Genomic DNA, 25971 nt, shown 5'->3' on the forward strand with positions numbered 1-25971 from the left:
AAATTCTATTTTAAACCTGACAACAAAAGTCAGATAAGAAAAACTGAGTTGCCTAATAGTGTCTAAGGGTTAATTTAAATCACAGAAATACTTTGAATTTTTCCCAGTAAAGTCTAAAACTTTTCAAAATAATTACATCATTTATCTCATTTCATCTTCATCATAACCCTATGAGGAAGGTGTGTCAGCCATGACTTTCAACATGCAGGTGAGGAACCTGAGACAAAGAGAGTCTAAGTAACTGGTCTGTAGACCCACAGCTAATTAGAAACACAGCCAACACCAGAACTCAGCTCCCAGCCCTCAAATTTCATGTTTCATTGACTCAAAGGTGAACTCTCATCCTCCACCCTTTCACAACTCTTGCAGCCCATAGCATTTTACAATTCTAAATGGCAGCAACTTTTTCTTTCTTAGTAATATACAAAATAATAGTTCATCTTATAGGTAATCGTGTCTTAAAGTCAATAAAATATGATAATATTTCCTCTAATTCCTTAGAAATAGAAAGCAAAATGTGTTTTGTGAATCAAGAAGCTACTTATTTATCCTGTGGAGGATCATCATACTTTCATTGGAAAGAAACATGGACTTTTGCTTTAAACATGTGCCTAGAGGATAAAAAGAAATGACTGCTCTGAAATGCAAGGCACTTAAATACAACTTCTCAAATATAATATTTTTTAAATGAGACACTAAATCAGAATCTTACTTTTAAAAAAATAAAGTTTGAAGAAGGCCTTAAAAAAAAAAAAAAAGTCTTGCACACTTTTTTCCCTAAAAGAAGGTACAAAATGACCTACGAAGTTTGCACCCTTTGACACATTTGTGGAAAATACCATATGGAAACATCCCATTCATTAAGAAGCTCTCAAGGTAGAGCATTTGATGAAAGAAAGGAGTATTCTAATGTCATCTTTCATAAATAATAGGTAGTTTAATCTGAAATCAGAATTCCCTCCAAAACCTAAAAATATCTTTAAGACTATCTTGCAACTGATTGAATTTCATCTCAGAATTTCATTCCTCTGCATTTAGAAAATAGTTTTACATAGTAGTACATGCCGGTAATCCCAGTTATCAGAAGGCTAAGGCAGGAGGACTGCAAATTCAAGGCCAGTCTCAGCAATTTAGTGAGGCCTAAGCAGCTTAATGAGACCCTGTCTCTCTGTCTCAAAATAAAAATTTTTTTAAAAGGTAGGGGATGTGACTCAGTGGTTAAGCGCTCCTGGGTTCAATCTCCAGTTTAAAAAAGAAGAAAGCAAGCAGTTTTTTAGATGTATTCCATGGGATCCTAGTATTCCATGGAGGGTCTTCAGACTGTCCCCACGGTTTTTATCTAGACTTCCATTTTTTAAATGAAAATAATGAATAAAAGCACATGAAGGTGTTACGTTCCAAATTTTACCAAACTGGGGCAGCAACACATTAACCTGTGTCACAAGGTGTTTTGTTTTGTAGAGAGACTTATGTGGAAAATGCTTCTCCCTTTCTCTCTGTAACGCATTTCAATCAGGCTTCTGAATCCACCACACCAATGAAACAACTTGTCACATGGCTAAAACATGCTAAAAAGCACAAATCTCAGTGCTTGTCTTAGCTTCTCAGCTGTTCTGACACAGTTGATCAACTGGTCCTGCTCCTTAAAACACTTTCTTCCCCTTCCTTCCAAGACTTCACTCTGCTAGTACTCTTCCTTCCTCACCAGCTGCTACTTTGCTAATTCTCAAACATGTGAGCTTGCTGCTCTGGAACTTGATCAAGGACTCTGTCTACACTATTACTCTGATTATCCCATTCAGTCTCATGACTACAATTACTATCATATGCTGAAAAGCCCCAAAGTCACTTCTCCAACCTGACTTCCTCTCCGACTCCATATTTCCTTAGCCTATTCAACATCCCCTTCCTGACATCTAAGAAGCATTTCTAATTTAATAGATAAAACTTTTCTTCCTCAAATCTGCATCTCCTGAAGTCTACCAGTTACTGAAATCAACAAAACAATATTGTCTTAGACTCCTCTCTTTGCTATATATTCCAGAATCAACAAACCAAGTGGCAAATTCTGTTAATTCTACCTTCAGAATAACAGATTACTACCATCTCACCTGAAAACTACAGTATTCCGCCTGGTCTCCCTCCTTGCACCCTTTCCCTTAGATTTATACCTCAACTTAGCAGCCAGTAATCCTTTTATTTTAAATTTCAGGTTATGTCAACCATCTGCTCAAAACTTCCCCAAAGCTTCCCATACGCTCAGCGTGAAGTCAAACTTCTAGTTCTAGAGATGGATAGTGGTGATGGTCATACAACAATATGAATGTACTTAATACCATTGAACTATGCACTTAAAATGGTGAGACAGAAATTCTCATTATTTGTATATTACCACAATAAAAATAAATGTGGGAAGGGGCTGGGGTTGTGGCTCAGTGGTAGGGCGCTCGCCTAGCATGTGGGAGGCCCTGGGTTCAATCCTCAGCACCACATAAAAATAAATAAGCAAAATAAAGGTATTGTGTCCAACTACAATTGAAAAATAAATATTAAAAAAATGTGGGAGGGAAAAAAAAGTCCTTATAGGACCTGCAAGATTTAGCCTCTGCAAACCTGTCCAATGTTATTCCAGACCTCTCTCCCCTTACCCAAAGAACTCCAACCACACTAGACTTCTTTCTGTTCCTCAAACAAACCACATTCATTCCTACCTTATAGCCAAAACTTTACACTGATCTCAACTTAAGCAGTCCTTTCCCATCATTCAAAACTCAGCTTACACTTGCCCTTCTCAGAAAGGCTTCTCTATCATATTTTCACCTAATTTTAATTCTCCCTATTATATCTATCCCAACCTTGGTTATGGTCAGTCTTCCTCTTCTAAATGTAAGCAGTTGAAGAGCCTGGATCTTATCTTTCAGGCCAAGTAGTGTTTTCCTGGTAGCTGCCCAAACAAATATTGGAGGCAGGTGCAGTGGCATGCACCCATAATCCCAGTTACTCAGGAGTCTGAGGCAAGAAGATTGCAAGTTCAAGGTCAGTCTCAACAATTTAGAGAGGCACTGTCTCAAAATAAAAAATAAAAAGGGCTAGGGATGTAGCTCTGTGGGCAAAGTACCCCTGGGTTCAATCCCTAATACTATAATAAACAAATAAATACCGAGTAGAAGGAAGATAGATTTCTGTCCCTGCCTCCAGAGTTTCTGAAGTAGGAACCAAAAATGAGCATTTCTGCAACTACCCAGCTCATCCTGAAGCTGTTGGACTGGCAAGCATACTTCAAGAACCACAGATCTTGATAAATGGAATTCTTCCAAATAAGTTAGTACATATAACATAAAATATAGGTATACCTCAACAATCTATCATTGCAACGGTGCTTTGCAATAAAAGATATATTTCAAAGAAAAAAGGCATTTTTAGAAATAATAAAGCCCACTTCTTTCTTCTACTGATCTCCATTGTTACTGTCTCACAGTATTGAGTAATAAATAATAAGCCAAAGGTACTTACTCAGTTCAAATAGCTGGCAGAATTCTATTACAAGGAGACAAAGATTATAACAGTCTCTCAAAAAAAAAAGAAAGAAAGAAAGAAAAGAAAAAAGCTGACTAAAATGCTATGAACAAATTGGTCTATAATTATAAGTTATAGTCATGCTTATCCATGATCGTTTACATGTTGCCTTATGGAAGAAGTGGTGACTAATGTTGTGACAAGTTACATAACATACCAACAAATATACACAAGTTATTTAAGGACCAGTGAAGTTAATGCAGATGGAAGCCTTTCTCTGCAAATCAAAATATAAATTAAAAAGCATTTCCTCTAAATGCAAATGGCTACATAACCCTTACTTAATGTTTTCATTAAGCCTATAAACAATGAAGGTTATAATAATTTTGAGAGGATTTCTGGAACTACCTTGAGATTGCTTATTCCTCCATTACTCTTCAAGATCCTCAATATTTTTAACTACTTGGCTAAAAGAACTGAAAATCCTATTAACACTCTGCTAATTTAGAACACATAATGATGTTGAGCATACCATATTCACAGCCAATTTTCCAATGTGGATCCAAGTTTTCCCAGAACTCTTATGATATATCTTAACATATTATCATGGAAATGTCCTTGGCTCTGCTATGATAGCTTTTATTAATTGCCTTATATTCCTATGCATTCCATGATCTGGAACCCTGCCCACATGCCATTTTTTTTTCTTCCTACCCCACCTCCTGCAGTCTTGCACCCTAAGATCCAGCCATACACAACCACTTTAGCCTCAACATACGATGCTCCAATTCTATGATAATGAAACCATTACCATACTACCCTCACCAGTCACCATTTCCTCTGTGCCAGGAGTGAACCTACCTTGTATTATCTCTGTTAATCTTAATCCCACTGCAAGTAATATTAGCCTGAGGTTAGAGATGAGGACACTGAAACTCACAGAGGACAAACTGACCAATGATGAAGAAAGGAAGCAGCGGAATGAAACTTACTTCAAAAGCACCAACCACTCTCCTGTTCTTTGTTACTCAGCTGCTCTTCCACAAGGAACATCTGTCCAGTCTTTTTTGCTTGACCCCCTCATTCATTAAGCCTCAAATCAGGCACACGCTCTTCTCTTGGAAGTTTTCTCTACCTCCTCACAACATAAATAGCCCAGCTGGGGTTAAGTGCTCCTCTGCTATGGTCCCAGGGCACCCTGTCCTCCCAGGGAACTAGTCTCAAATGCTCTTACCACAATCAACCTGGGGACAACTACAAGCTTACCTGGGGAGCTTTTAAAAATCCTGATGTTCAGATTGCACCTCAGACCAACATAAGTGGAATCCCCAGGCATCAGTATGTTTTTTAAACTCCTTAACCTGTTCTGAAGTACAGCCAAAATTGAGAACCATTCATGTGTCTCTGATTAAACGTCTCTCTTCCCCACCAAAATGGTAGCTCCTTGAGGGTAGAGCTGTGTTTTCTCATAACCCTAGGGCAATACCTGGCAAATAAATGTGTCGGGGGTAAGTTTTCCTCCAACATCTAACATGTAGTTTCCAGCTTCTCCTCTTCTGGCAAGAGGTAGTTTACAGACACATACCTCCTTCACCTGACCACTACTCTTTAAAGATGTTTTCTTTTGGAGTCAAAAGTATCAGTAAGTCACACCTGCTGACAACAGCCTCAGCTCTTAAATACAGAAAAATGATAGGTACAAACAGCTAAAATGTGTTCGAAAAAAGGGAAGTCTGCTCAGTTCTTGCTTCTGGGAGAGCGAAGGCTGAGAGTAAGCCACAAAAGCATTTCTATTCAAATACTCTCTGTTGAACACAATTCTCCCTGATTCACTGGAAGGGCCCCGCTCAGTGCTCAGGGACATGGTCTCAAAATGATTAAGTACACTCAGCTTGAAGTCACCAAACAGACAAAGGCTTTGACAATATTAAGGCAGCAGGATAGCTTAATGGTTGTTTTTTTCGCAAAGCATCATGCTATTGATCACTCTGCTGGATCATCAGCTTTCAATTAGGACCTACTTCTCTTCAATTACAACATATTACAAGATTAGAAGAAAAATGTGACACTAACTCCTTGCAAAATGAATCTGGGCTGCATATGGTAACCAGGCCACAATGCTAGGCCCTTGTAACGTAGAGCTACGGATCTGAAACACAGCATTAAGACTCCTCATTTCACACCTTCACAACTTCAAGTCAGCTCCAACACAAATTTAGATGCTAAGGAGGGTCCAGTGTAATGTTTTAAAATTCATACCAACAGCACTGTTTTAAAGTTGATAACATGGTCAACAGAAACTGTATACACTTCAGAACATGCTAGCAAACATCACCTAATAAACATTGATTCCTTTAAGCTAGACAAACAAACAAAAAGGTAGTGTTAATATTCCCAACAAGTCTCCATTTGTTTCAGTGAACCCTGAAATTAAAGCCAGTTTTCTAAACTGAAAAGGCTGTATCAAAGGGTGCTTTCTAACCCATAACAAGTTAACACCTTCACAGGAGAATGCAGTCATTGTTGAGACTTGTTAAAAGTGATTAACTTAGTAGTGTAATTATACAAACAAGTCGTTTCAAGATTTTATGCTTAACTTTTCATTTCTAATAATGTTCTCAGAATAAGACTAATAAAGATATATAGATACTGCTATGAATGGAATTACAAAGTTTTGCCTTCCACATATCCCAATGGAAAGATTCTTAAACTGAATGTATAAGCAAATGACTGGAAAAGGTTTAGCTGCAGTCCACGCAGAGATACAGGCTGAGCACCCCTCTGAAGCACAGCACTCCATGTAGTTGTTTTTTGTTGTTGTTGTTGTTGTTTAGTTTGGTTTGGTTTGGGGGACTGGGGATTGAACCCAAGGGCTCTTAACCACTAAACTACATCCCCATCCCTTCTTATATTTTGAGACAGGGTCTTATTAGTTACTTAGGGCCCCACTAAGTTGCCGATGCTGGCTTTAAACTTTTATCCTGCCTCAGCCTCCCAAGGATCTAGGATTACAGGCAAGTACCACGGCACCCAGCTATCCATGTAGTTTTAATAAATTCTCTGGTAGACCAAGCTGCAGTGTAAAATCCAAACTCTCAACAATAATGATGTATTTGCAAAGATGGTATCCATTTCATTATCAATAAACATATTTGTTCTTAAAAGGAGTTAAAAACTCCCCCTTCCAGCCTAGAGTTATAGCTCATTGATAGAACATTTGCCTAGCACATGTGAGGCACTGGGTTTGATCCTCAGCATCACATAAAAATAAATAAATAAAATAAAGGTATTGGGTCCATCTACAAAAAATACTTAAAAAAAAAAACTCACCCTTCCCTAATTTGTCCTTTTCCCTTTATGAATGATTTATTCAGTCCTAAAGCTGTTAGACGGGCAGAGCAAGATGGATGTCCATTCTGGTGATTGCCCAACATGCAGAGGGCCTAAGCAGCTGAGGAAGGGATGCCAGCATAGGAGCACAATAGAAGGATATCCATGTGAGGGGTGGCCTGGCATGAGATGCCCAGTCCAAGTGGATAAGGCAGACAGCCACACAGAGAACAGCCTGTATGGGAAGCTAAAGACTTGAGGAGATGAGATGGGTATTCACATATGGGGCAGCCAGGCCTGGGGTGTTGAAGCATAGGCAGAATGCGAGTGTCCCCACATAAGGGCAGCCCAACACAGAGTGTCAGAGCCAAAGAGATTGAGGAGCATGACCAAGCATAAGGGCATCTTTGAGTGGGTGTAGAAGTTCAAACAGGCATGAGATATGGAGGGGTGCCCAGTGTGCTGTGGAGTCAGAGTCCAAATAGGGCAATGGGAAGGGAGGAGGATACAGAAAAACCAAATAAGCAGTGTGATCCCCCCAAGATAGCACAGTGAGAGGAGAGGATCCACATGGGCTGGAGGTGAAGGGGCAGTATGCCTAATCTGTGCCCAAGACAGGAAGGAAGGCTTGAAGCCAAGTGTGGCGGTGCACATCTGTAATCCCAGTTACTCGGGAAGCTGAGGAAGGAAGATTACAAGTTCGAGGCCAGCCTCAGCAACTTTGCAAGGCTCTAAGCAATTTAGTGAGACCCTGTCTCAAAAGTAAAAATAAAGGGATGAGGATATGGTTCAGTGGTTAAGCACCTCTGGGTTCAATCCCCAGTACCAAAATAAATAAATAAATAAATAAATAGTAGTAGTAGTAGTAGTAGTAATAATAATAATAAATGGAAAACTTATGTAAGTCTGATTTCTCATAGCTGAAGTTAACAACAAACAAGCATGATTTCCATGGAGTTAGATCTAAATTGGACATGAGTGTGAGGTTCAAGGTTTATATTACATATTGATTCATAGAGAAATAAAATGCAAGTTACTTTTTTAAAAAAATTTTATTTAGTTGTATATGAACACACAGTATCTTTATTTTATTTTTATGTGGTGATGAGGATTGAACCCAGTGCCTCACACATGGAAGGCAAGCACTTTACCACTGAGTTACTGCCTCAGCCCTACAAGTTACTTTTAATACACATATTTCCTAGCTCTACTAAGAGGGCTTCAGAGAAGAAAAAAGCACACCTAGTATCCAACCCTTTGGCTTCTAAATACAATTCTCTAAAGCAAACCTGGGCTCCTTGAAGAAAAAACTGATTCCAAGCTGGACAGACAATGTACAAGATGAGCCTGGAGCTAGGTGTGTTGGTGCATGCCTATAATCCAGTGACTCAAGAGGATGAGGCAGGAGGTTCACAAGTTCAAGGCCAGCCTCAGCAACTTAGCAAAACCCTCAGCAACTTAACAAGATGCGTCTCAAAATAAATGATAAAAAGAACTAAGGATGTGGACTGGGGTTGTAGCCCAGTAGTAGAGCACTTGCCAAGCATGTATGAGGCACTGAGTTCGATCCTCAGCACCACATGGCTATCTACAACTAAAGAAAAATAAAAAAAAAAAAAAAAAAAAAACTGGGGATGTAGCTCAGTAGTAAAATGTCCCTTGGTTCAATCCCCAGTATTGGAAAAAAAAAAAAAAAAAAAAGATGCAAGTGGAAAACCTCAGCTTGCTAGAAGGCAAACAGGAGTTCAAAGAATGGTAAACGTGTCAAAAAAAAGAACTAGCTTGAGGGGCGGGGGTTGTGGCTCAATGGTACAGCGCTTGCCTAGCATGCACGAGGCACTGGGTTCGATTCCCGGGCACCAAATAAATAAATAAACAAATAAAATAAAAGTATTGTTTGGGGAAAAAAAAAGAACTAGCTTGAAAGGATTTCCACTGGCCAAATCTATTTGAGCATCAAAATCACTAATAATATTAACAGATTCTAACCCACTGAATAAAATAGGAAGCCATGAATCTACCTGGTATAAATGTCTAAATTAGAAGTTGAGTGATTGGGTGTTGTCAGTTTCAAAGTACCACCCAGTAAAATACTTATTAAATCCAAGAATAAAAACAGTAACTTTTCAGTGTAGAAGTTTAGCAAAAACTATCTGAATCAAGTTATCAAAGCAGGATGGGACGAATTGCTGCAATGCACTGAGAAGAGCACACCATCATTTCTGTGATATCTCCGTAAAAGGTACTTAACCTGAAAAAACAAACTCAGTGGAACCTTCTAAACAGTATCTGGCCTATAATCTTCAAAGTGTCCTGATCCTGAAAACAAGGAAAGAATGAAGAATTGTTCCAAGCTGAAGAGACCTGACAACTAAATGCAATGTGGACTCGGAAACGGATCCTTTGGCTATCAAGAATATTATTGGGACAAGTACTGAAATTTGAATGGGATCTAAGCATTAGATGTAGTAAGGAAACAATGCTAATTCCCTGATATTGATAATTGTACTGTGGTTATATATGAATTATAGGGCATCAGATCAGCACCTCACTTTAAACTGGCACTTTTTGCTTTTTAAAGGTTCTTTATACTATATTGACAACTTTTCTGTAAGAGCCTGTTTGTTTGTTTTTTTAAGAAATTAAAACAATACCATTCATTCATTAATACTGATATCCCTGACCTGCCTTTTACCAGGACTTTCTCACAGGACTGACATACTTCTATGGGAAGAACCCAAGACTAAACATTAGAAGGCTTGAGTTCAAATTCCAGATAGATCCCTTATTCACCTGAGAGTAGAACAAGCTGTTTAATCAAAGCATCAGCTTCCTCCCTATCGAGAGAGAACAACCGGGCTGGGGCTGTAGCTGTAGCTGTAGCTCAGTGGCAGAGCACTTGCCTAGCACCAAGTTCAATCTTTAGCACCGCATAAAAACAAACAAATAATTTTTTTAAAAAATTTTTAAAAAGAGAGAGGAAAACCCGTCCAGTTCATGAGACAATCAAATAAGATAAAAACGTAAAAGTGCTTTGTAAATTAAAAGGTGCTAAACCAAGGTTTTAAAAGGTGTAAAAGGAATTATTATTTATTAAAACAAATATCTTCCCTTTACAATTGATCTTATAAGTAAACTATACATTACTGTAAATTTCAAAGACTCAAAACTATTAAGCTTTCAAATGTTATTACTAAAAGCAATCCAGAAAACCAGGAACTATCCAAAGAAAAATGTTAGTCTGGAAAACAAATAAAGGTATTTTAAGAATAAGGGGTAGATTGTGTAGTTAGAATGAAACTATTTTTACCAAAACTGAAGAAGAAAAAGTCTCTCTCTTCTATAAAGGAAAATGTACAAAGACCATGTATAAAAATCAATAGTCTCTGGATACAACTTCTATCCCCTCAGTAACACTGTGAGAATCTGCATAATTCTGTATGTAAATTTGGAAATCTCACAGGTCTCTGAAGCAGACTGTCAATCCTTGTCAGGTAGCAGGGTAGCATTATTTTCCCTGCTGTACAGTAAAGGAGACCAAGGCTAGGAAGTAAGTAGAATTCCAACTGAATTCTGATTTTCAAATTCCAAAACCTATGCCTTCCATGCTGCCTATTTAAACACTATTGGGATTGTTTTGAGTAGCAGGTATTCACAATGGAGAGGCTGGGGGATGGTGGGCACAAGATGCCTCCAAGGAGCTCAAGAAAAGCTTCACTACCCTCCCCAGAAGAAAAGCACTTAAATTGAAGTTTTTTTTACATATAACTTCAGGGAGTTCACAAAGCTATTTATGGAAACATGCAACAAGAACTCCTTGTTTCATTGATGCCTTACTTTTACACTCTTATTTAATCCTCAAACCAAGCCCATGAGAGGAAAGTTATTACCATTGTCCCATTTATTAAGAGTGGATACTCTGCATAAGACTGAGTAGTTTCTAAACCTTGCTAAGGATTACTAAACATTTAACTATCTATTGGTTACTATTCTAAGCACTTTTCATATGTTATTTCATTTATTCTTCTCATTAACCCTAAGAAATCATTCTCATTTTACAAATGAGAAAACTGAAATACAAGAAAGTTAAGAAGCTTGTCCAAGATCATGTAGCTTGTATGCAACCCAGGTAGTATGGCCCCAGAGTCCATCCTCTTTTATTTTTTAAATTAACTTAATGCCTACAATATACAATTGTATCCACACAACTGTATATATTCTAGTATACATACACTAGAATGCACTCATTATTAAGTGTATAGTTCTACAAGTTTCGGCAACTGCACATACCAGTAATTTCTACTCCATTGATTCTTTTTTAATAAAACTTACTATAGGCTAATTATTTTCTTCCTATACATTCCCTTTAAAAACCAGATGTCTAGCTGTTGTGTTAGCACCTAAGGGCAACTGTAAAGGCCTCAGAACAGTGGGCTAAAGGTCCCAAGCACTCCATGAGCAGTCCTCTGGGCCTCCCAGATAGCCAATCAGCTAAGTTCAGAAAGACCCAGAAATTATAAGGTGGACCTGCCTTCCTAATGCTCCCCAAAAACATCTGAGTACCTCTCTGCTTCATGGTACTAAGCTCCCCTTCTGAAGTGAACTTGCCCCTGCTCTGGCACAGCTGCATTCAAACCTTAGTGATTTATTTTTTTAATATTTCATTAGTTGGTGGTGGCCCTTTATTTTTTCATGTAGTGCTGAGAATCAAACCCAGTGCCTCACACATGCTAGGCAAGCGTTCTACCACTGAGCCACAACTCCAGCCCCCTTAGTGATTTTTTTTTAGCACAGATTACAGAGCCTCTGTAGAATTCATATTCTTAACACTTCACTTCTAATATATCAACCCACAAGAATGTCAAATCACCTGGGAAGCTTTTTAAAAATCAAAGTCCCAAGTTCAACACATGCAGACTGATTCACTAGGTGAGGGGTAAAGCCCAAGGAATCTATTTTAGTGATTCTAATGATCCATTAATCTATGAATCTATTTTCCCAAGTGATTCTGATCAGTTGGATTTGGGAACCATTGTGATACACAGTAGTTCTCAAATGTGCCAAGATCGCAAATTAGAAATCACGACACCCTTTGGAAGACCCTGAAACATACACTTTAAATAAAAGACAGGGGCTGGGGTTGTGGCTCAGCGGTAGAGGGCTTGCCTAGCACGTGCGAGGCCCCGGTTCAATCCTCAGCACCACATAAAAATAAATAAAGATATTGTGTCCAACTACAACTAAAAAATAAATATTAAAAAAAAGACAAAATGGTACCAAATCAAATACCATCTTTTATAGGCAATAGCAGTCATCAAAAGTTTAAATAAATGTATGGAATTTTTTTTTTAATCTTTTTTGTAGATGGACACAACACAAAGCCTTTTATTATTTATTTATTTTTTTAATGTGGTGCTGAGAATTGAACCCGGGTCCCACCCGTGCTAGGCGAGCGCTCTACTGCTGAGCCACAATCCCAGACCCCAAATGTATGGAAATTTAGTAGAATTTTATTTCCACTCAAGATGGAGTAACATTTACCCTTCCATTTGAAACAATCAAAACAATACCAACCCTCTATCTACCAACCTGTGGTTTTCAAGACACTGGTCAGGAACAGTGAGGCAAACCTGTTATCCCAACTACTTGGGAGGTTGAGGCAGGAAAATCAGAAGTTTGAGACCAGCACAGGCAAGCAAGACCCTGTCTCAAAATAAACTTTTTCAAAAGGGTTGGGGATATAGCTCAATGGCAGAGAGTCTGCCTAGCATGTGAGGCCCTGGAGTTCAATTCCCAGTATGAAAAAAAAAAAGAAAGAAAGAAAAGAAAAGGACACTGTAGGTCAGACAACAAAGCACAGTGATTCCTGAGAGATAGGAAACAAATGAGCTAAGCCCTGGACCCCCACCCCCCCCCACCCCCATTTACCGCCTCGAGAGAGCTTCCAAGCTGTGGTGTAAGGAAGTACTAGTGTTTTGTTTTGGCAGTACTATGGATTGAACCCAGTGAAACTCTCTACTGATCTACATCCCCAGCCCTTTTTTATTTATTTATATATTTATAAAATGCTTCAAGTTGAGAAGACACAACTAAGAGTCCACAAAAACCAAGGCAATTAGAGTTTGAGCACAGAGTAAGGAGTAGAGACAGCTACACAGTAAAAGAATTCTAGAGATCTGCAAGGCTCCCCTCAATTCACATTTAAGTGCTGATCAACATAAGTATGAAGAAATTACTACAAGATGTGAAAGCAGGAAAAAAAAAGATTAGAGGTAACTATGACTGGTATTCACACAGGTTTAAAAATGATGTCTGTTGGCTGGGGTTGTGGCTTAGTGGTAGAGTGCTTGCCTAGCACATGTGAGGCACTGGTTTCAATTCTCAGTACCATATAAAAATAAATAAAATACAGGTATTGTGTCCATCTACAACTAGAAAGAAAAAAAGAAATGTCTGTTCCCACCAGCCAAGGTGGATAAACTCATAATTATGGTGCACTGGATATAGTATACAAGTACAGCATTATGTTAGTAATGGGGAACAATTAGACCTAAACTGAGCACTTGTTTCAGTCCCACTCAAATTTTAAAAGCAAGACTCGGATCAAATTTTTTCAAAGTAACTTTGACAAAATATATGAAACTATGGTTTTCAAGACACAGTAATCAAGTACAGCAATCCCCTGAAATGGGTCCCCAGATTATTGCCTTGAATACACCCTAGAATGTTACAAAAACAGCCAACAACCAACAAGGTGAAATACACAATGTCTTGCATTCAATCAAAACTCATCAGGCATGCACAGAATGAGTCAGGAAAACATGACCAATAAGGAGGACACCTAAATTATAACTAGTAGAAAGGACATTCAAACAGTTATAACTGTATTCCATGTATTCAAAAAGTTGGTTATGGAAGATCTAAAAATGACCCAAACCATGTTTTGTTTTGGCAGTACTAGGGATTGAACCAAGTGAAGCTCTACTACTGACCTATATCCCTAGCCCTTTTTTATTTATTTATATATTTATTTTTAATTTTGAGACAAGGTCTTGCTAAGTTGCCCAGTCTGACTTTGAACTTACTATCCTCCTGCCTCAGCCTCCTAAATGGGATTACAGGCGTGAACCACCAAACCCAGTTCATATTCAATTTCTAGAGATAAAAACTACAATATATGAGATGAAAAATGCATTAAATGGGATTAACAGTAGGTTAATATTACAGAAGAAGAGAATAGTGAACTTGAAGATATAACAACAAAACTATCTAAGATGAGATGGAGAGAAAACTCGAAAGCAAAACAAAACAGCACCACTGACATGTGGTATAACTTCATGCAGTCTAAGAGATCGGTAATTAGAATCTCCAAGCAAGGAAGATGAAGCAGGAAAAATTATCTGAAAGGATGATCAAAAACTTCCTAAATCTGGGTTGGGAGTGAAGATCAGTGCCAGGCATATGTGAGGCCCTGAGTTCAATCCCCAGCACCACAAAAAACAAAAACTTTCTAAAGGTGATGAAAACTATGAATGTACAGGTACACAAGCTCAACCCTAGCATGAAAAACAAGCAGAAAACTAAGACACATCATATATGAATAGTTCAAAAGTAATGATAAAGATAACATCTTAAAAGAAGACACAAACACACATAAATTCAGAAAAAACAAACATTAGAATGGCAGATTTCTTTTCAAAAACAACGCAAATCATTAGAGAGTAGAATAATATTTTTTAACTGCTGAAAAAAACTGAACCTAGAATTGTATTTTCAGAGAATATTTCAAAAATGAAGGGAAAAAAAGATTTTTTAGACATTACAAATATTGAAAGAACTCATCCCCAGCAGATCTGCACTACTAGAAATGTTAAAAGTCATTCAGACAAAAAAGAAAGTGATGCCAGACAGAAACATGGATCTATACCAAGGAATAAAGAACATGAAAAATGACAACTACCTGCATTAAGTGAGAAAGGTCTAATAATCATCTTATTTTTATTATTTTTTATAATGGGGATTGAACCAAGGGGTGCTTTACCACTGAGCTCCATCTCTAAGTCCTTTTTCTACTTTTATTTTGAGACAGGGTCTCACTAAGTTGCTGAGGTCGGCCTCAAACTTGTGATCCTCCTGCCTGAGGCTCCAGAGCTACTGGGATTACTGACTGGCATGCACCACTTTGCCAGGTTTAATGATCATCTCAACAGATGCAGATATTTTTTAATGAAGAATTTTAATAAACATCTTGAGAAGAATTAATACCAATCCTGCACAAGAGCTTCCAGGAAACAGAAAAAGAAGGAACAATTCCCACCAAAACCAGAAGATACAGTACAAAAAAAAAAAAAGTATGTATGTATATATACATGTGTATATATATACACACATATAGTACAGACCAATGTCCTTCACAAAAATCCTTAACAAAATATTAGCAAATAGAACTCAACAATATTTACCATGACCAAGTAGGGTTTATTCCAGGGATACAAGGCTGGGTCGATATTTGAAAAACCAATATAATCTACCATGTTAATAGGCTAAAGAAAAATCATAATTATAAAACTGATGCAGAAAAAAGCTTTTGACAAAATTTTGCACCCATTCATAACTCAGAAAATTCAAGCTGGTGGTGTAGTTCAAAAGTAGAGTGCTGCCTAACATGTACAAGGTCCTGGTTTTGATCCCCAGCACAGCAAAAAAAGAAAGAAAGAAAAATCAAACCTCATAAAACTTAAAAAAAAAAAATGGTAATTTTCTTTTCTTCAACTTGATAAAGAACATCTATTTAAAACCTACAGTTAACATTATACTTAATGTTGACAGAATAAATACATTCTTTCTAAGACTAGAAACAAGGCAAAGAAAATCACTACTGCTCCATTTCCTGAGAGTTTATCCAGAGAAATAAGAACAACAAAAAAAAAACATATAGACTAAAAAGGAAGAAATAAAATTCTTTCTATTTACAGACAATATGATCATCTATCTCAACTTTGAAGTTAAAATTTAGGTTATTTCATTTTCTTTCATCTGTCTACAGTTCTTCCATTTCCATATAATCTCTGTCTGGGAGTTGCTGTTTGCATTCCCTCCCTAATGGTGTCCAAAGCCTAAACCATCATCTGATTGGTAAACATACAGGAGACCTCAAAAGCACAAGTTGTAATGTGAAAAACTGATGGACATCAAAATTAAAAAATTTCTTTTCAACAAAGGAAAACACTAACCTAAAATTCAAACATTTTATATATTTACTTATTTTTTTCACTGACTGGGGGCAAACTATCCAGCACTATTCAACATAAACTCATGTAACACCAATGTGGGAAGAGTTTGGGGAGGAAAAAAAAAAAAAAAAATATATATATATATATATACACACACACATATATATATACACACCCACACACACACAGACATCTGACAAACGGAGTCAGTCATATTTTCTCTCCCCAGAATTTCAAAGCAAGTTATAGGATCAGTTCAAAGTTCAGGGCAATGATTTGTTTCATCAAAATCACCTGAGATACTTTTTTTTTTTTTTTCAAATTCCTAGTTACCAGAGAATCTGATTCAGGGGTCTGGAATGAGGCCCAGAGAAAAATTTGAGTTCCCCAGGTGATTCAGGTGCATAACCAAACCAGGTTTGCATCGCACTTGCTAAACAACAATGCATAAAACTGAAAGGGGATGATGTTAGGCCACGAGAGGTAGGAAGTGTCCACTGAGTCTAGAGGAAGATGTGAAAGCCAGACCAGAAGAGCCTAGACCTTGAAAACTCCACTGCCGAGCATGCAGGCCCAGGCTCTAGATGACCTGCCACAGATACTCAAGTATCTACTATCTCAATATAAAGATTATTAGCAAACAGGAAAACACAATCTTAATTTCCCATAAAATTTTCAGCCCTGGAAGTTATAAAATGCATTTTTAACTCAGAATGTCTTTACTTTTCATATAATTACCTGCTCCGGGTTTACCGCTATTCAAACTATCCATATGAGAAAAAACATCTTGGAATATCAGTCCAAGTTCAGACCCTCAAGTGTTCTCAGAGAGCATCAAGTCCAAATGGAGAACAAAAAACAATCTACAAACTCACCAAATAATCTTTCAGAGTTGAGCCAAGAACACATACTGTGAAACAGCAAGAGGTGCAGTTGAAGAAACATAGGCCTGGAATAGTGAAAGTCTGCTTGCCCTTCATTCTGGCACAGAATTGGCTGTGCAGCTTCAAGCAGGCTGTGAGGTCTGAAAAGGTGAGCAGGTGCTGACTGTTCAGAGCATTACCTTAAAAACTTTCTTCTCTAGTACCCAATTTCCTTGTCTCTCTAAACAAGGCACTTAGATCTTTCCAGTTCTGACATTCTTTTTTTTTTTAACTTTTTGTTTGTTTGTTTGTTTGTTTTTAAGAGAGAGAGAGAATTTTTTAGTTTTTGACGGACACAACATCTTTGTATGTGGTGCTGAGGATCGAACCTGGGCCGCGCGCATGCCAGGCAAGTGCACTACCGCTTGAGCCACATCCCCAGCCCTCCAGTTCTGACATTCTATGGCTCTATCAATCTAAATCATTTCCCTACTTGTGAAATACTAAGTCATAGTTTAGGTGTTAATATGAAGATTCATGATTTCTGCATCAAAACGTTCAGTTACATCAATACAAATGTTAAGTTTCCAAGTTCCCAACTGGGAAAAGTCCTTTGTCCAAATATCAATTCAAGCTGTTTTCGACTGACCGCAGCTCATTCAGCCATAGAACAGGTAATTTCAGGCTGCAATTCGCCTGCGGCTTGCAGACAGATTGCTAGGGTTCAGTGCCTGGGTGCTTCTTAGAACCTGATCTTATCGGAGTGAACACCGAGCGCGGGGCAGCCGAGTTCCGGCTCCCGGAACGTCCCGGAACCGCCCTGGCCTAGGGCTGCGGAGCCTGCGGAGGCTGCTTCTTGGACCCTGCTCCTATCAGAGCATACACCAAGCACTAAGCGGCCAAATTCCGGCTCCCGGAACTGAGCCCTCGGGACTGCTTCTTGGAGCCTACACTTATAGGAGCTTACACTGAGCACGGAGCGGCTGAGTTCCAGCTCCCGGAACTTCCCTGGCCCGGGGCTAGGAGCCCACGGAAACTGCTTCTCGGTCCGGGTCCTGCTGAGGGCCGGTCAGGACTCACCCGTTGCTTTGGTTGCCCGGCAAGGGGAACGAAATGCTGCCATTCGCATAGGATACCAACATGGCAGAGATCTGATGTCATCAGAAAGCGGCGGAGAGAACTTCATCAATACCAGCGGCGACATAAACAGTTGGTCTCCTGGTGGGGGGGTGAGGCACAGACACCCGAGTCTCCTCAATTTGTCGTCGAGCCAAAGGGGAGGAGCCGGGCCGCCGCCAGCGCCCGGAGCAGGCCCAGCAGCTCGCCAGCGTGGTGACTGCGTGACCCCAATTAGAGAGGGGGCGGAGCGGAGCCGCCACCCGCACCCGCAAGGTGGGCAGACCCGCGACCCAGTGGTACATGGGCGTGGTAGGAGGGGCAGGGCAGAGCCGCCGTTCGCGCTTGCAAGGTAAACAGACATGTGACAGCCTGGCGGGTCAGGCCCAGTGGCCTCCCAGTGTGGTACACACGTCACCCCAACTGGAGTAGGGGCAGAGCAGATCCTTCTCCCACGCCCGGATCAGGCCCTGCCGGTGTGGTGGTCACGTGACCCCAATTGGAGTAGGGGCAGAGCAGACCCTCCACCCGTGCCTGAAAGGTGGGCAGATCTGCGACCGACCAGCGGGACAGGCCCAGTGGCCTGCCGGTACGACAGACACGTCACCCCATTTGGAGTAGGGGCAGAGTAGAGCCGCCGCCCGCGCCTGCAGGGTAGGCAAACCTGCAACCGACCAGCGGATCAGGCCCGGTGGCCTGCCGGCGTGGTACACTCGTCACCCCAACTGGAGTAGGGGCAGAACAGAGCCGCCGCCAGCGCCCAGAACAGGCCCAGTGACCTGCCGGCGTGGTAGCCACGACACCCCAATTGGAATAAGGAGAGAGCAGAGCCGCCGCCCGCGCCTGCAGGAAAGATACACAAGCAGTATGAAAAGACAAGGAAAGAAAGGACCACAAGCCATGCAGGTCAACGCAACTTTAGAAGAGGGAACAGCTGCAGCAGATGGAATGTCAGATAAAGAATTCAGGAAATACATGCTTCAGATGATCTGGAGTATCAAGGAAGACATTAAACAGCAAAATCAGACAATGAAAGATCACTTCGAGAATGAATTACACAAACAAATCCAGGAAGCAAAGGATCAATTATACAGGGAGATAGAGGTTATAAAAAACAAACAAACAGAAATCCTAGAAATGCAGGAAGCAATAAACCAACTTAAAAACTCAATGGAGAATACTACCAGCAGAGTAGAACACTTAGAAGATAGAACATCAGACAATGAAGACAAAGTATTTCAACTGGAAAAGAACATAGACAGCTCAGCAAGACTGTTAAGAAACCATGAGCAGAACATCCAAGAAATATGGGATAACATTAAGAAACCAAACTTAAGAGTCATTGGGATACAGGAAGGTACAGAGCTCCAAACCAAAGGAATGAGCAGTCTATTCAATGAAATAATACGAGAAAACTTCCCAGACTTGAAGAATGAGACAGAATCCCAAATCCTAGAAGCCTACAGGACGCCGAATGTGCAAAATCATAAGAGATCCACACCTAGACACATTATAATGAAGATGCCCAACATACAGAATAAGGAGAGAATTTTAAAAGCTACAAGAGAAAGGAAGCAGATTACATTTAGGGGTAAGCCAATCAGGATAACAGCTGATCTTTCAACACAGACTCTGAAAGCTAGAAGATCCTGGAATAACATATTTCAAACACTGAAAGAAAATGGGTTCCAACCAAGAATTGTGTATCCAGCGAAATTAAGCTTCAGGATGGAAGATGAAATTAAAACCTTCCACGATAAACAAAAGTTTAAAGAATTCGCAGCTAGAAAACCATCTCTTCAAAACATCCTCGCCAAAGCATTACAGGAAGAGGAAATGGAAAATAACAATGAAAACCAACAGTGGGAGGTAGGACAGTAAAGGGGGAGAAAATAATCAAAGAGGAAAACAAACCATGTTTAGTAACAGAAATAAACAAATATGGCTGGAAGAACAACCCATATCTCAATAATAACCCTAAATGTTAATGGCTTAAACTCACCAATTAAGAGACACAGGCTAGTAGAATGGATCACAAAACAAGACCCAACAATATGCTGCCTAGAGGAGACGCATTTGATAGGAAAAGACATACATAGGCTGAAGGTGAAAGGTTGGGAAAAATCATATCACTCATATGGACTTCGGAAACAAGCAGGAGTGTCCATACTCATATCAAATAAAATAGATTTCAAGCCAAAGTTAATCAAAAGGGATAAAGAGGGACACTACATACTGCTTAAGGGAACCATACACCAACAAGACATAACAATCATAAATATTTATGCCCCAAACAATGGTGCAGCTATGTTCGTCAAACAAACTCTTCTCAAGTTCAAGAGTCTAATAGACCACCATACCATAATCATGGGAGACTTCAACACACCTCTCTCGCCACTGGACAGATCTTCCAAACAAAAGTTGAATAAGGAAACTATAGAACTCAATAACACTATTAATAACCTAGACCTAATTGACATATATAGAGTATACCACCCAACATCAAGCAGTTACACTTTTTTCTCAGCAGCACATGGATCCTTCTCAAAAATAGATCATATATTATGTCACAGGGCAACTCTTAGACAATATAAAGGAGTAGAGATAATACCATGCATCTTATCTGATCATAATGGAATGAAACTGAAAATCAACGATAAAAGAAGGAAGGAAAAAGCATACATCACTTGGAGAATGAACAATAGGTTACTGAATGATCAATGGGTTATAGAAGACATCAAGGAGGAAATTAAAAAATTCTTAGAGATAAATGAAAACACAGACACAACATATCGGCATCTATGGGACACATTGAAAGCAGTTCTAAGAGGAAAATTCATTGCTTGGAGTTCATTCCTTAAAAAAAGAAAAAACCAACAAATAAATGATCTCATACTTCATCTCAAAATCCTTGAAAAAGAAGAGCAAAACAACAGCAAAAGAAGTAGAAGGCAAGAAATAATTAAAATCAGAGCTGAAATTAATGAAATCGAAACAAAAGAAACAATTGAAAAAATTGACAAAACTAAAAGTTGGTTCTTTGAAAAAATAAACAAAATCGACAGACCCTTAGCGATGCTAGCGAAGAGAAGAAGAGAGAGAACTCAAATTACTAGCATACGGGATGAAAAAGGCAATATCACAACAGACACTTCAGAAATACAGAAGATAATCAAAAACTATTTTGAATCCTTATACTCCAATAAATTAGAAGATAGTGAAGGCATAGATAAATTTCTTAAGTCATATGATCTGCCCAGATTGAGTCAGGAGGATATAGAAAACCTAAACAGACCAATATCAATTGAGGAAATAGAAGAAACCATAAAAAGACTACCAACTAAGAAAAGCCCAGGACCGGATGGGTATACAGCAGAATTTTACAAAACCTTTAAAGAAGAACTAATACCAATACTTTTCAAGCTACTTCAGGAAATAGAAAAGGAGGGAGAACTTCCAAATTCATTCTATGAGGCCAACATCACCCTGATACCTAAACCAGACAAAGACACTTCAAAGAAAGAAAACTACAGACCAATATCTCTAATGAACCTAGATGCAAAAATCCTCAATAAAATTCTGGCGAATCGGATACAAAAACATATAAAAAAAATTGTACACCATGATCAAGTAGGATTCATCCCTGGGATGCAAGGCTGGTTCAATATACGGAAATCAATAAATGTTATTCACCACATCAATAGACTTAAAAATAAGAACCATATGATCATCTCGATAGATGCGGAAAAAGCATTCGACAAAGTACAGCATCCCTTTATGTTCAAAACTCTAGAAAAACTAGGGATAACAGGAACATACCTCAATATTGTGAAAGCAATCTATGCTAAGCCTCAGGCTAGCATCATTCTGAATGGAGAAAAACTGAAGGCATTCCCTCTAAAATCTGGAACAAGACAGGGATGCCCTCTCTCTCCACTTCTCTTCAACATAGTTCTCGAAACACTGGCCAGAGCAATTAGACAGACGAAAGAAATTAAAGGCATAAAAATAGGAAAAGAAGAACTTAAATTATCACTATTTGCAGATGATATGATTCTATACCTAGCAGACCCAAAAGGCTCTACAAAGAAACTATTAGAGCTAATAAATGAATTCAGCAAAGTGGCAGGATATAAAATCAACACGCATAAATCAAAGGCATTCCTGTATATCAGCGACAAATCCTCTGAAATGGAAATGAGGACAACCACTCCATTCAAAATATCTTCAAAAAAAATAAAATACTTGGGAATCAACCTAACAAAAGAGGTGAAAGACTTATACAATGAAAACTACAGAACCCTAAAGAGAGAAATAGAAGAAGATCTTAGAAGATGGAAAAATATACCCTGTTCATGGATAGGCAGAACTAACATCATCAAAATGGCGATATTACCAAAAGTTCTCTATAGGTTTAATGCAATGCCAATCAAAATCCCAACGGCATTTCTTGTAGAAATAGAGAAAGCAATCATGAAATTCATATGGAAAAATAAAAGACCCAGAATAGCAAAAACAATGCTAAGCAAGAAGTGTGAATCAGGCGGTATAGCGATACCAGACTTCAAACTATACTACAGAGCATAGTAACAAAAACAGCATGGTACTGGTACCAAAACAGGCGGGTGGACCAATGGTACAGAATAGAGGACACAGAAACCAATCCACAAAACTACAACTATCTTATATTTGATAAAGGGGCTAAAAGCATGCAATGGAGGAAGGATAGCATCTTCAACAAATGGTGCTGGGAAAACTGGAAATCCATATGCAACAAAATGAAACTGAATCCCTTTCTCTCGCCATGCACAAAAGTGAATTCAAAATGGATCAAGGAGCTTGATATCAAATCAGAGACGCGCCGTCTGATAGAAGAAAAATTTGGCTACGATCTACAGTCGGTGGGGTCGGGCTCCAAATTCCTCAATAGGACACCCATAGCACAAAAGTTAATAACTAGAATCAACAAATGGGACTTACTCAAACTAAAAAGTTTTTTCTCAGCAAAAGAAACAATAAGAGAGGTAAATAGGGAGCCTACACCCTGGGAACAAATCTTTACTCCTCACACTTCAGATAGAGCCCTAATATCCAGAGTATACAAAGAACTCAAAAAATTAGACAATAAGAGAACAAACAACCCAATCAACAAATGGGCCAAGGACCTGAACAGACACTTCTCAGAGGAGGACATACAGTCAATCAACAAGTACATGAAAAAATGCTCAACATCTCTAGCTGTCAGAGAAATGCAAATCAAAACCACCCTAAGATACCATCTCACTCCAGTAAGATTGGCAGCCATTAGGAAGTCAAACAACAAGTGCTGGGGAGGATGTGGGGAAAAGGGTACACTTGTACATTGCTGGTGGGACTGCAGATTGGTGCAGCCAATTTGGAAAGCAGTATGGAGATTTCTTGGAAAGCTGGGAATGGAGCCACCATTTGACCCAGTTATTCCCCTTCTTGGTCTATTCCCTAAAGGCCTAAAAAGAGCATGCTACAGGGACACTGCTACATCGATGTTCATAGCAGCACAGTTCACAATAGCAAGACTGTGGAACCAACCTAGATGCCCTTCAATAGACGAATGGATAAAAAAAAATGTGGCATTTATACACAATGGAGTATTACTCTGCATTAAAAAATGACAAAATCATAGAATTTACAGGGAAATGGATGGCATTAGAGCAGATTATGCTAAGTGAAGCTAGCCAATCCCTAAAAAACAAATGCCAAATGTCTTCTTTGATATAAGGAGAGTAACTAAGAACAGAGTAGGGAAGAAGAGCAGGAGAAGAAGATTAACATTTAACAGGGATGAGAGGTGGGAGGGAAAGGGAGAGAGAAGGGAAATTGCATGGTAATGGAAGGAGACCCTCAGGGTTATACAGTGGAGGGGGTAGAGAGAGAGGAGGGGAGGGGAGGGGAGAGGTGGGGAGGGGGGAGGGTGGAGGATGGGAAAGGCAGCGGAGCACAACAGACACTAGTATGGCAATATGTAAATCAATGGATGTGTAACTGATGTGATTCTGCAATCTGTGTATGGGGTGAAGGTGGGAGTTCATAACCCACTTGAATCAAAGTGTGGAATATGATATGTCAAGAAATTTGTAATGTTTTGAACAACCCACAATAAAAAATTAAAAAAAAAAAAAAACAAATATCAATTCAACAAATAACATAAATGAGAGTCAGCTGGTTTAGGAAAATGGCATTTTGTATGAAGCACATGTTTCAGAGGCCTTAGCAAGATGGGAAAGGAAATCAAAGTGGCCCACAGATGGACCTGCTTTTTACTCTTTTGTATGTCAAATAATTTCCAATAAGATTTCCTCGACAAAAGGTTCCACAGCTTTAAAAACAAGAGGTTCAAAGAACATACATGCAGACAAAACAAAGCAAACATATAGGAATTTTTATTATCTGGTTTACCAATGAAGAAACTAAGGTACATATGTAGTTAAAGTAGTTGCCTGAAGTCAGGCATAAGTAGAAAGTGAGGCAGCTGGGACAAGAACTCACATAGTTGAGCTCCAGAGTCCAGGCTCCTAACCACATGCTAGAGCTCAGTATGCCACTATACAGTAACAAAAACAGAAGAAATCTCCACGTCTCCACCAATGCATTCAGAAGTTTAAAAAAAAAAAAAAACATTAGGGGCTGGAGTTGTGGATCTGTGGTAGAGCGCTCACCTACCACATGTGAGGCCCTGGGTTCAATCCTCAGCACCACATAAAAATAAATAAATAAAATAAAGCTATTTTTAAAAAATCATTAGCATGACAGGCAAGGCTATTTGCAGTTCCAGAAAACCCTTCAGCCTCCTCTGTGCACCAACCCTACCAACATCCACTCTCCCCATCATTATAGTCAGCTGAGCCATCAGACCTCACCCACTTATATGCCTATTTATATACATTTACCATTTATTGAGCTATTTCAGAAGGGCCAAGTTTAACTTTATATACTGCACCCTCAATTTATCCACATTGCAATGAGGTAGGGAGTTTCTGCAGCATTTAACAAAATTGTCCTGTAGAATTAAAATAGCTTAGTCCGGTGCAATGTTGCATGCCTGTAATCCCAGCCATTTTGGAGGCTGAGGGCAGGAAGATCATGAGTTCAAAGCCAGCCTCAGCAAAAAGCAAGGCATTAAGTAACTCAGAGAGACCCTGTCTTTAAATAGAATACAAAATGGGGCTGCGGATGTGACTCGGTGGTTGAGTGCCCCTAAGTTCAATACCCAGTACCAAAATAAAATCAAATAGCTTACCCAAAGACAAATATCTAGAGTGGCTGTATATGAACTCAACCCAAGATTGTTCTTACTTCAAAGGGGATGATCTTGATCACAATTTCCCTGCCTAAAATGTGTTCTATCTCTTAATAGTGCCTGATTCATTCAAGATGCATCTAAACCAGCACTTGGCAAGTAGCAGGCACTTAAGAGAGATTTGTCAAATGAGTGGATAAGTCAATGAACAAATGTGTTCTCCTCTCAGGAGGCTTCTTTTATAAAATTCAGTTCTCCACATTAGCACAAGACTTGTTTCAAAGTTCTATCATAAGGCTTCCCAAGTGGTATGCTATGCCTCCTACTTACATTTTCATGTTGCCCACTCGACTGGCAACCTTGTTTCACTTTACCTCTGTATTCCCATGCCCCTACAAAAGACCTGGCTTTTAACTAGTGGCTAGGTAAGTTTATTAACTAAATGAAATTCCCTAAGGAGAAAGATGAGTAAGCAACTTAGGAATCTTATTAAACTTTTTTTTTCCTGGAGAAATAAACAACATTCTGAGCTGTGATACACTCAAATGAGTGCTCTATAAATACCTCTAGGTTTCAACTATTATATGAGGCATCTAAATTTAACTCATTCAACACATATTTATGAATAATCTTAATA

The 25971-nt window shown here is 39.0% G+C and overlaps 1 protein-coding gene across 15 annotated transcripts in view; it reads right to left on the reverse strand.

Annotated features, from left to right (window-relative positions):
- Dennd1a (DENN domain containing 1A) overlaps nucleotides 1-25971 on the reverse strand; it is a 512715-nt gene that overhangs the window by 461225 nt on the left and 25519 nt on the right. For 2 of the 15 annotated variants that reach the window (XM_058581717.1, XM_058581722.1), the window contains exon 1: nucleotides 18023-18320. The exons of 1 other annotated variant lie outside the window; for it this stretch is intronic. In XM_058581717.1, coding sequence (XP_058437700.1) covers nucleotides 18023-18084 — 62 coding nt within the window. In that variant the 5' untranslated portion in view covers nucleotides 18085-18320. Of the gene's footprint in view, nucleotides 1-136; nucleotides 690-2855; nucleotides 3214-18022; nucleotides 18330-25971 lie in introns of those variants that run through there. 12 more of the 15 variants (XM_058581714.1, XM_058581715.1, XM_058581718.1 and 9 more) reach the window with 12 other exon arrangements.

Source organism: Marmota monax, unplaced genomic scaffold (genome assembly GCF_021218885.2).
Source record: "Marmota monax isolate L192 unplaced genomic scaffold, Marmota_monax_Labrador192_F-V1.1 WCK01_AAM20220418_F8-fsc00020, whole genome shotgun sequence".
NCBI lineage: Eukaryota > Metazoa > Chordata > Mammalia > Rodentia > Sciuridae > Marmota > Marmota monax.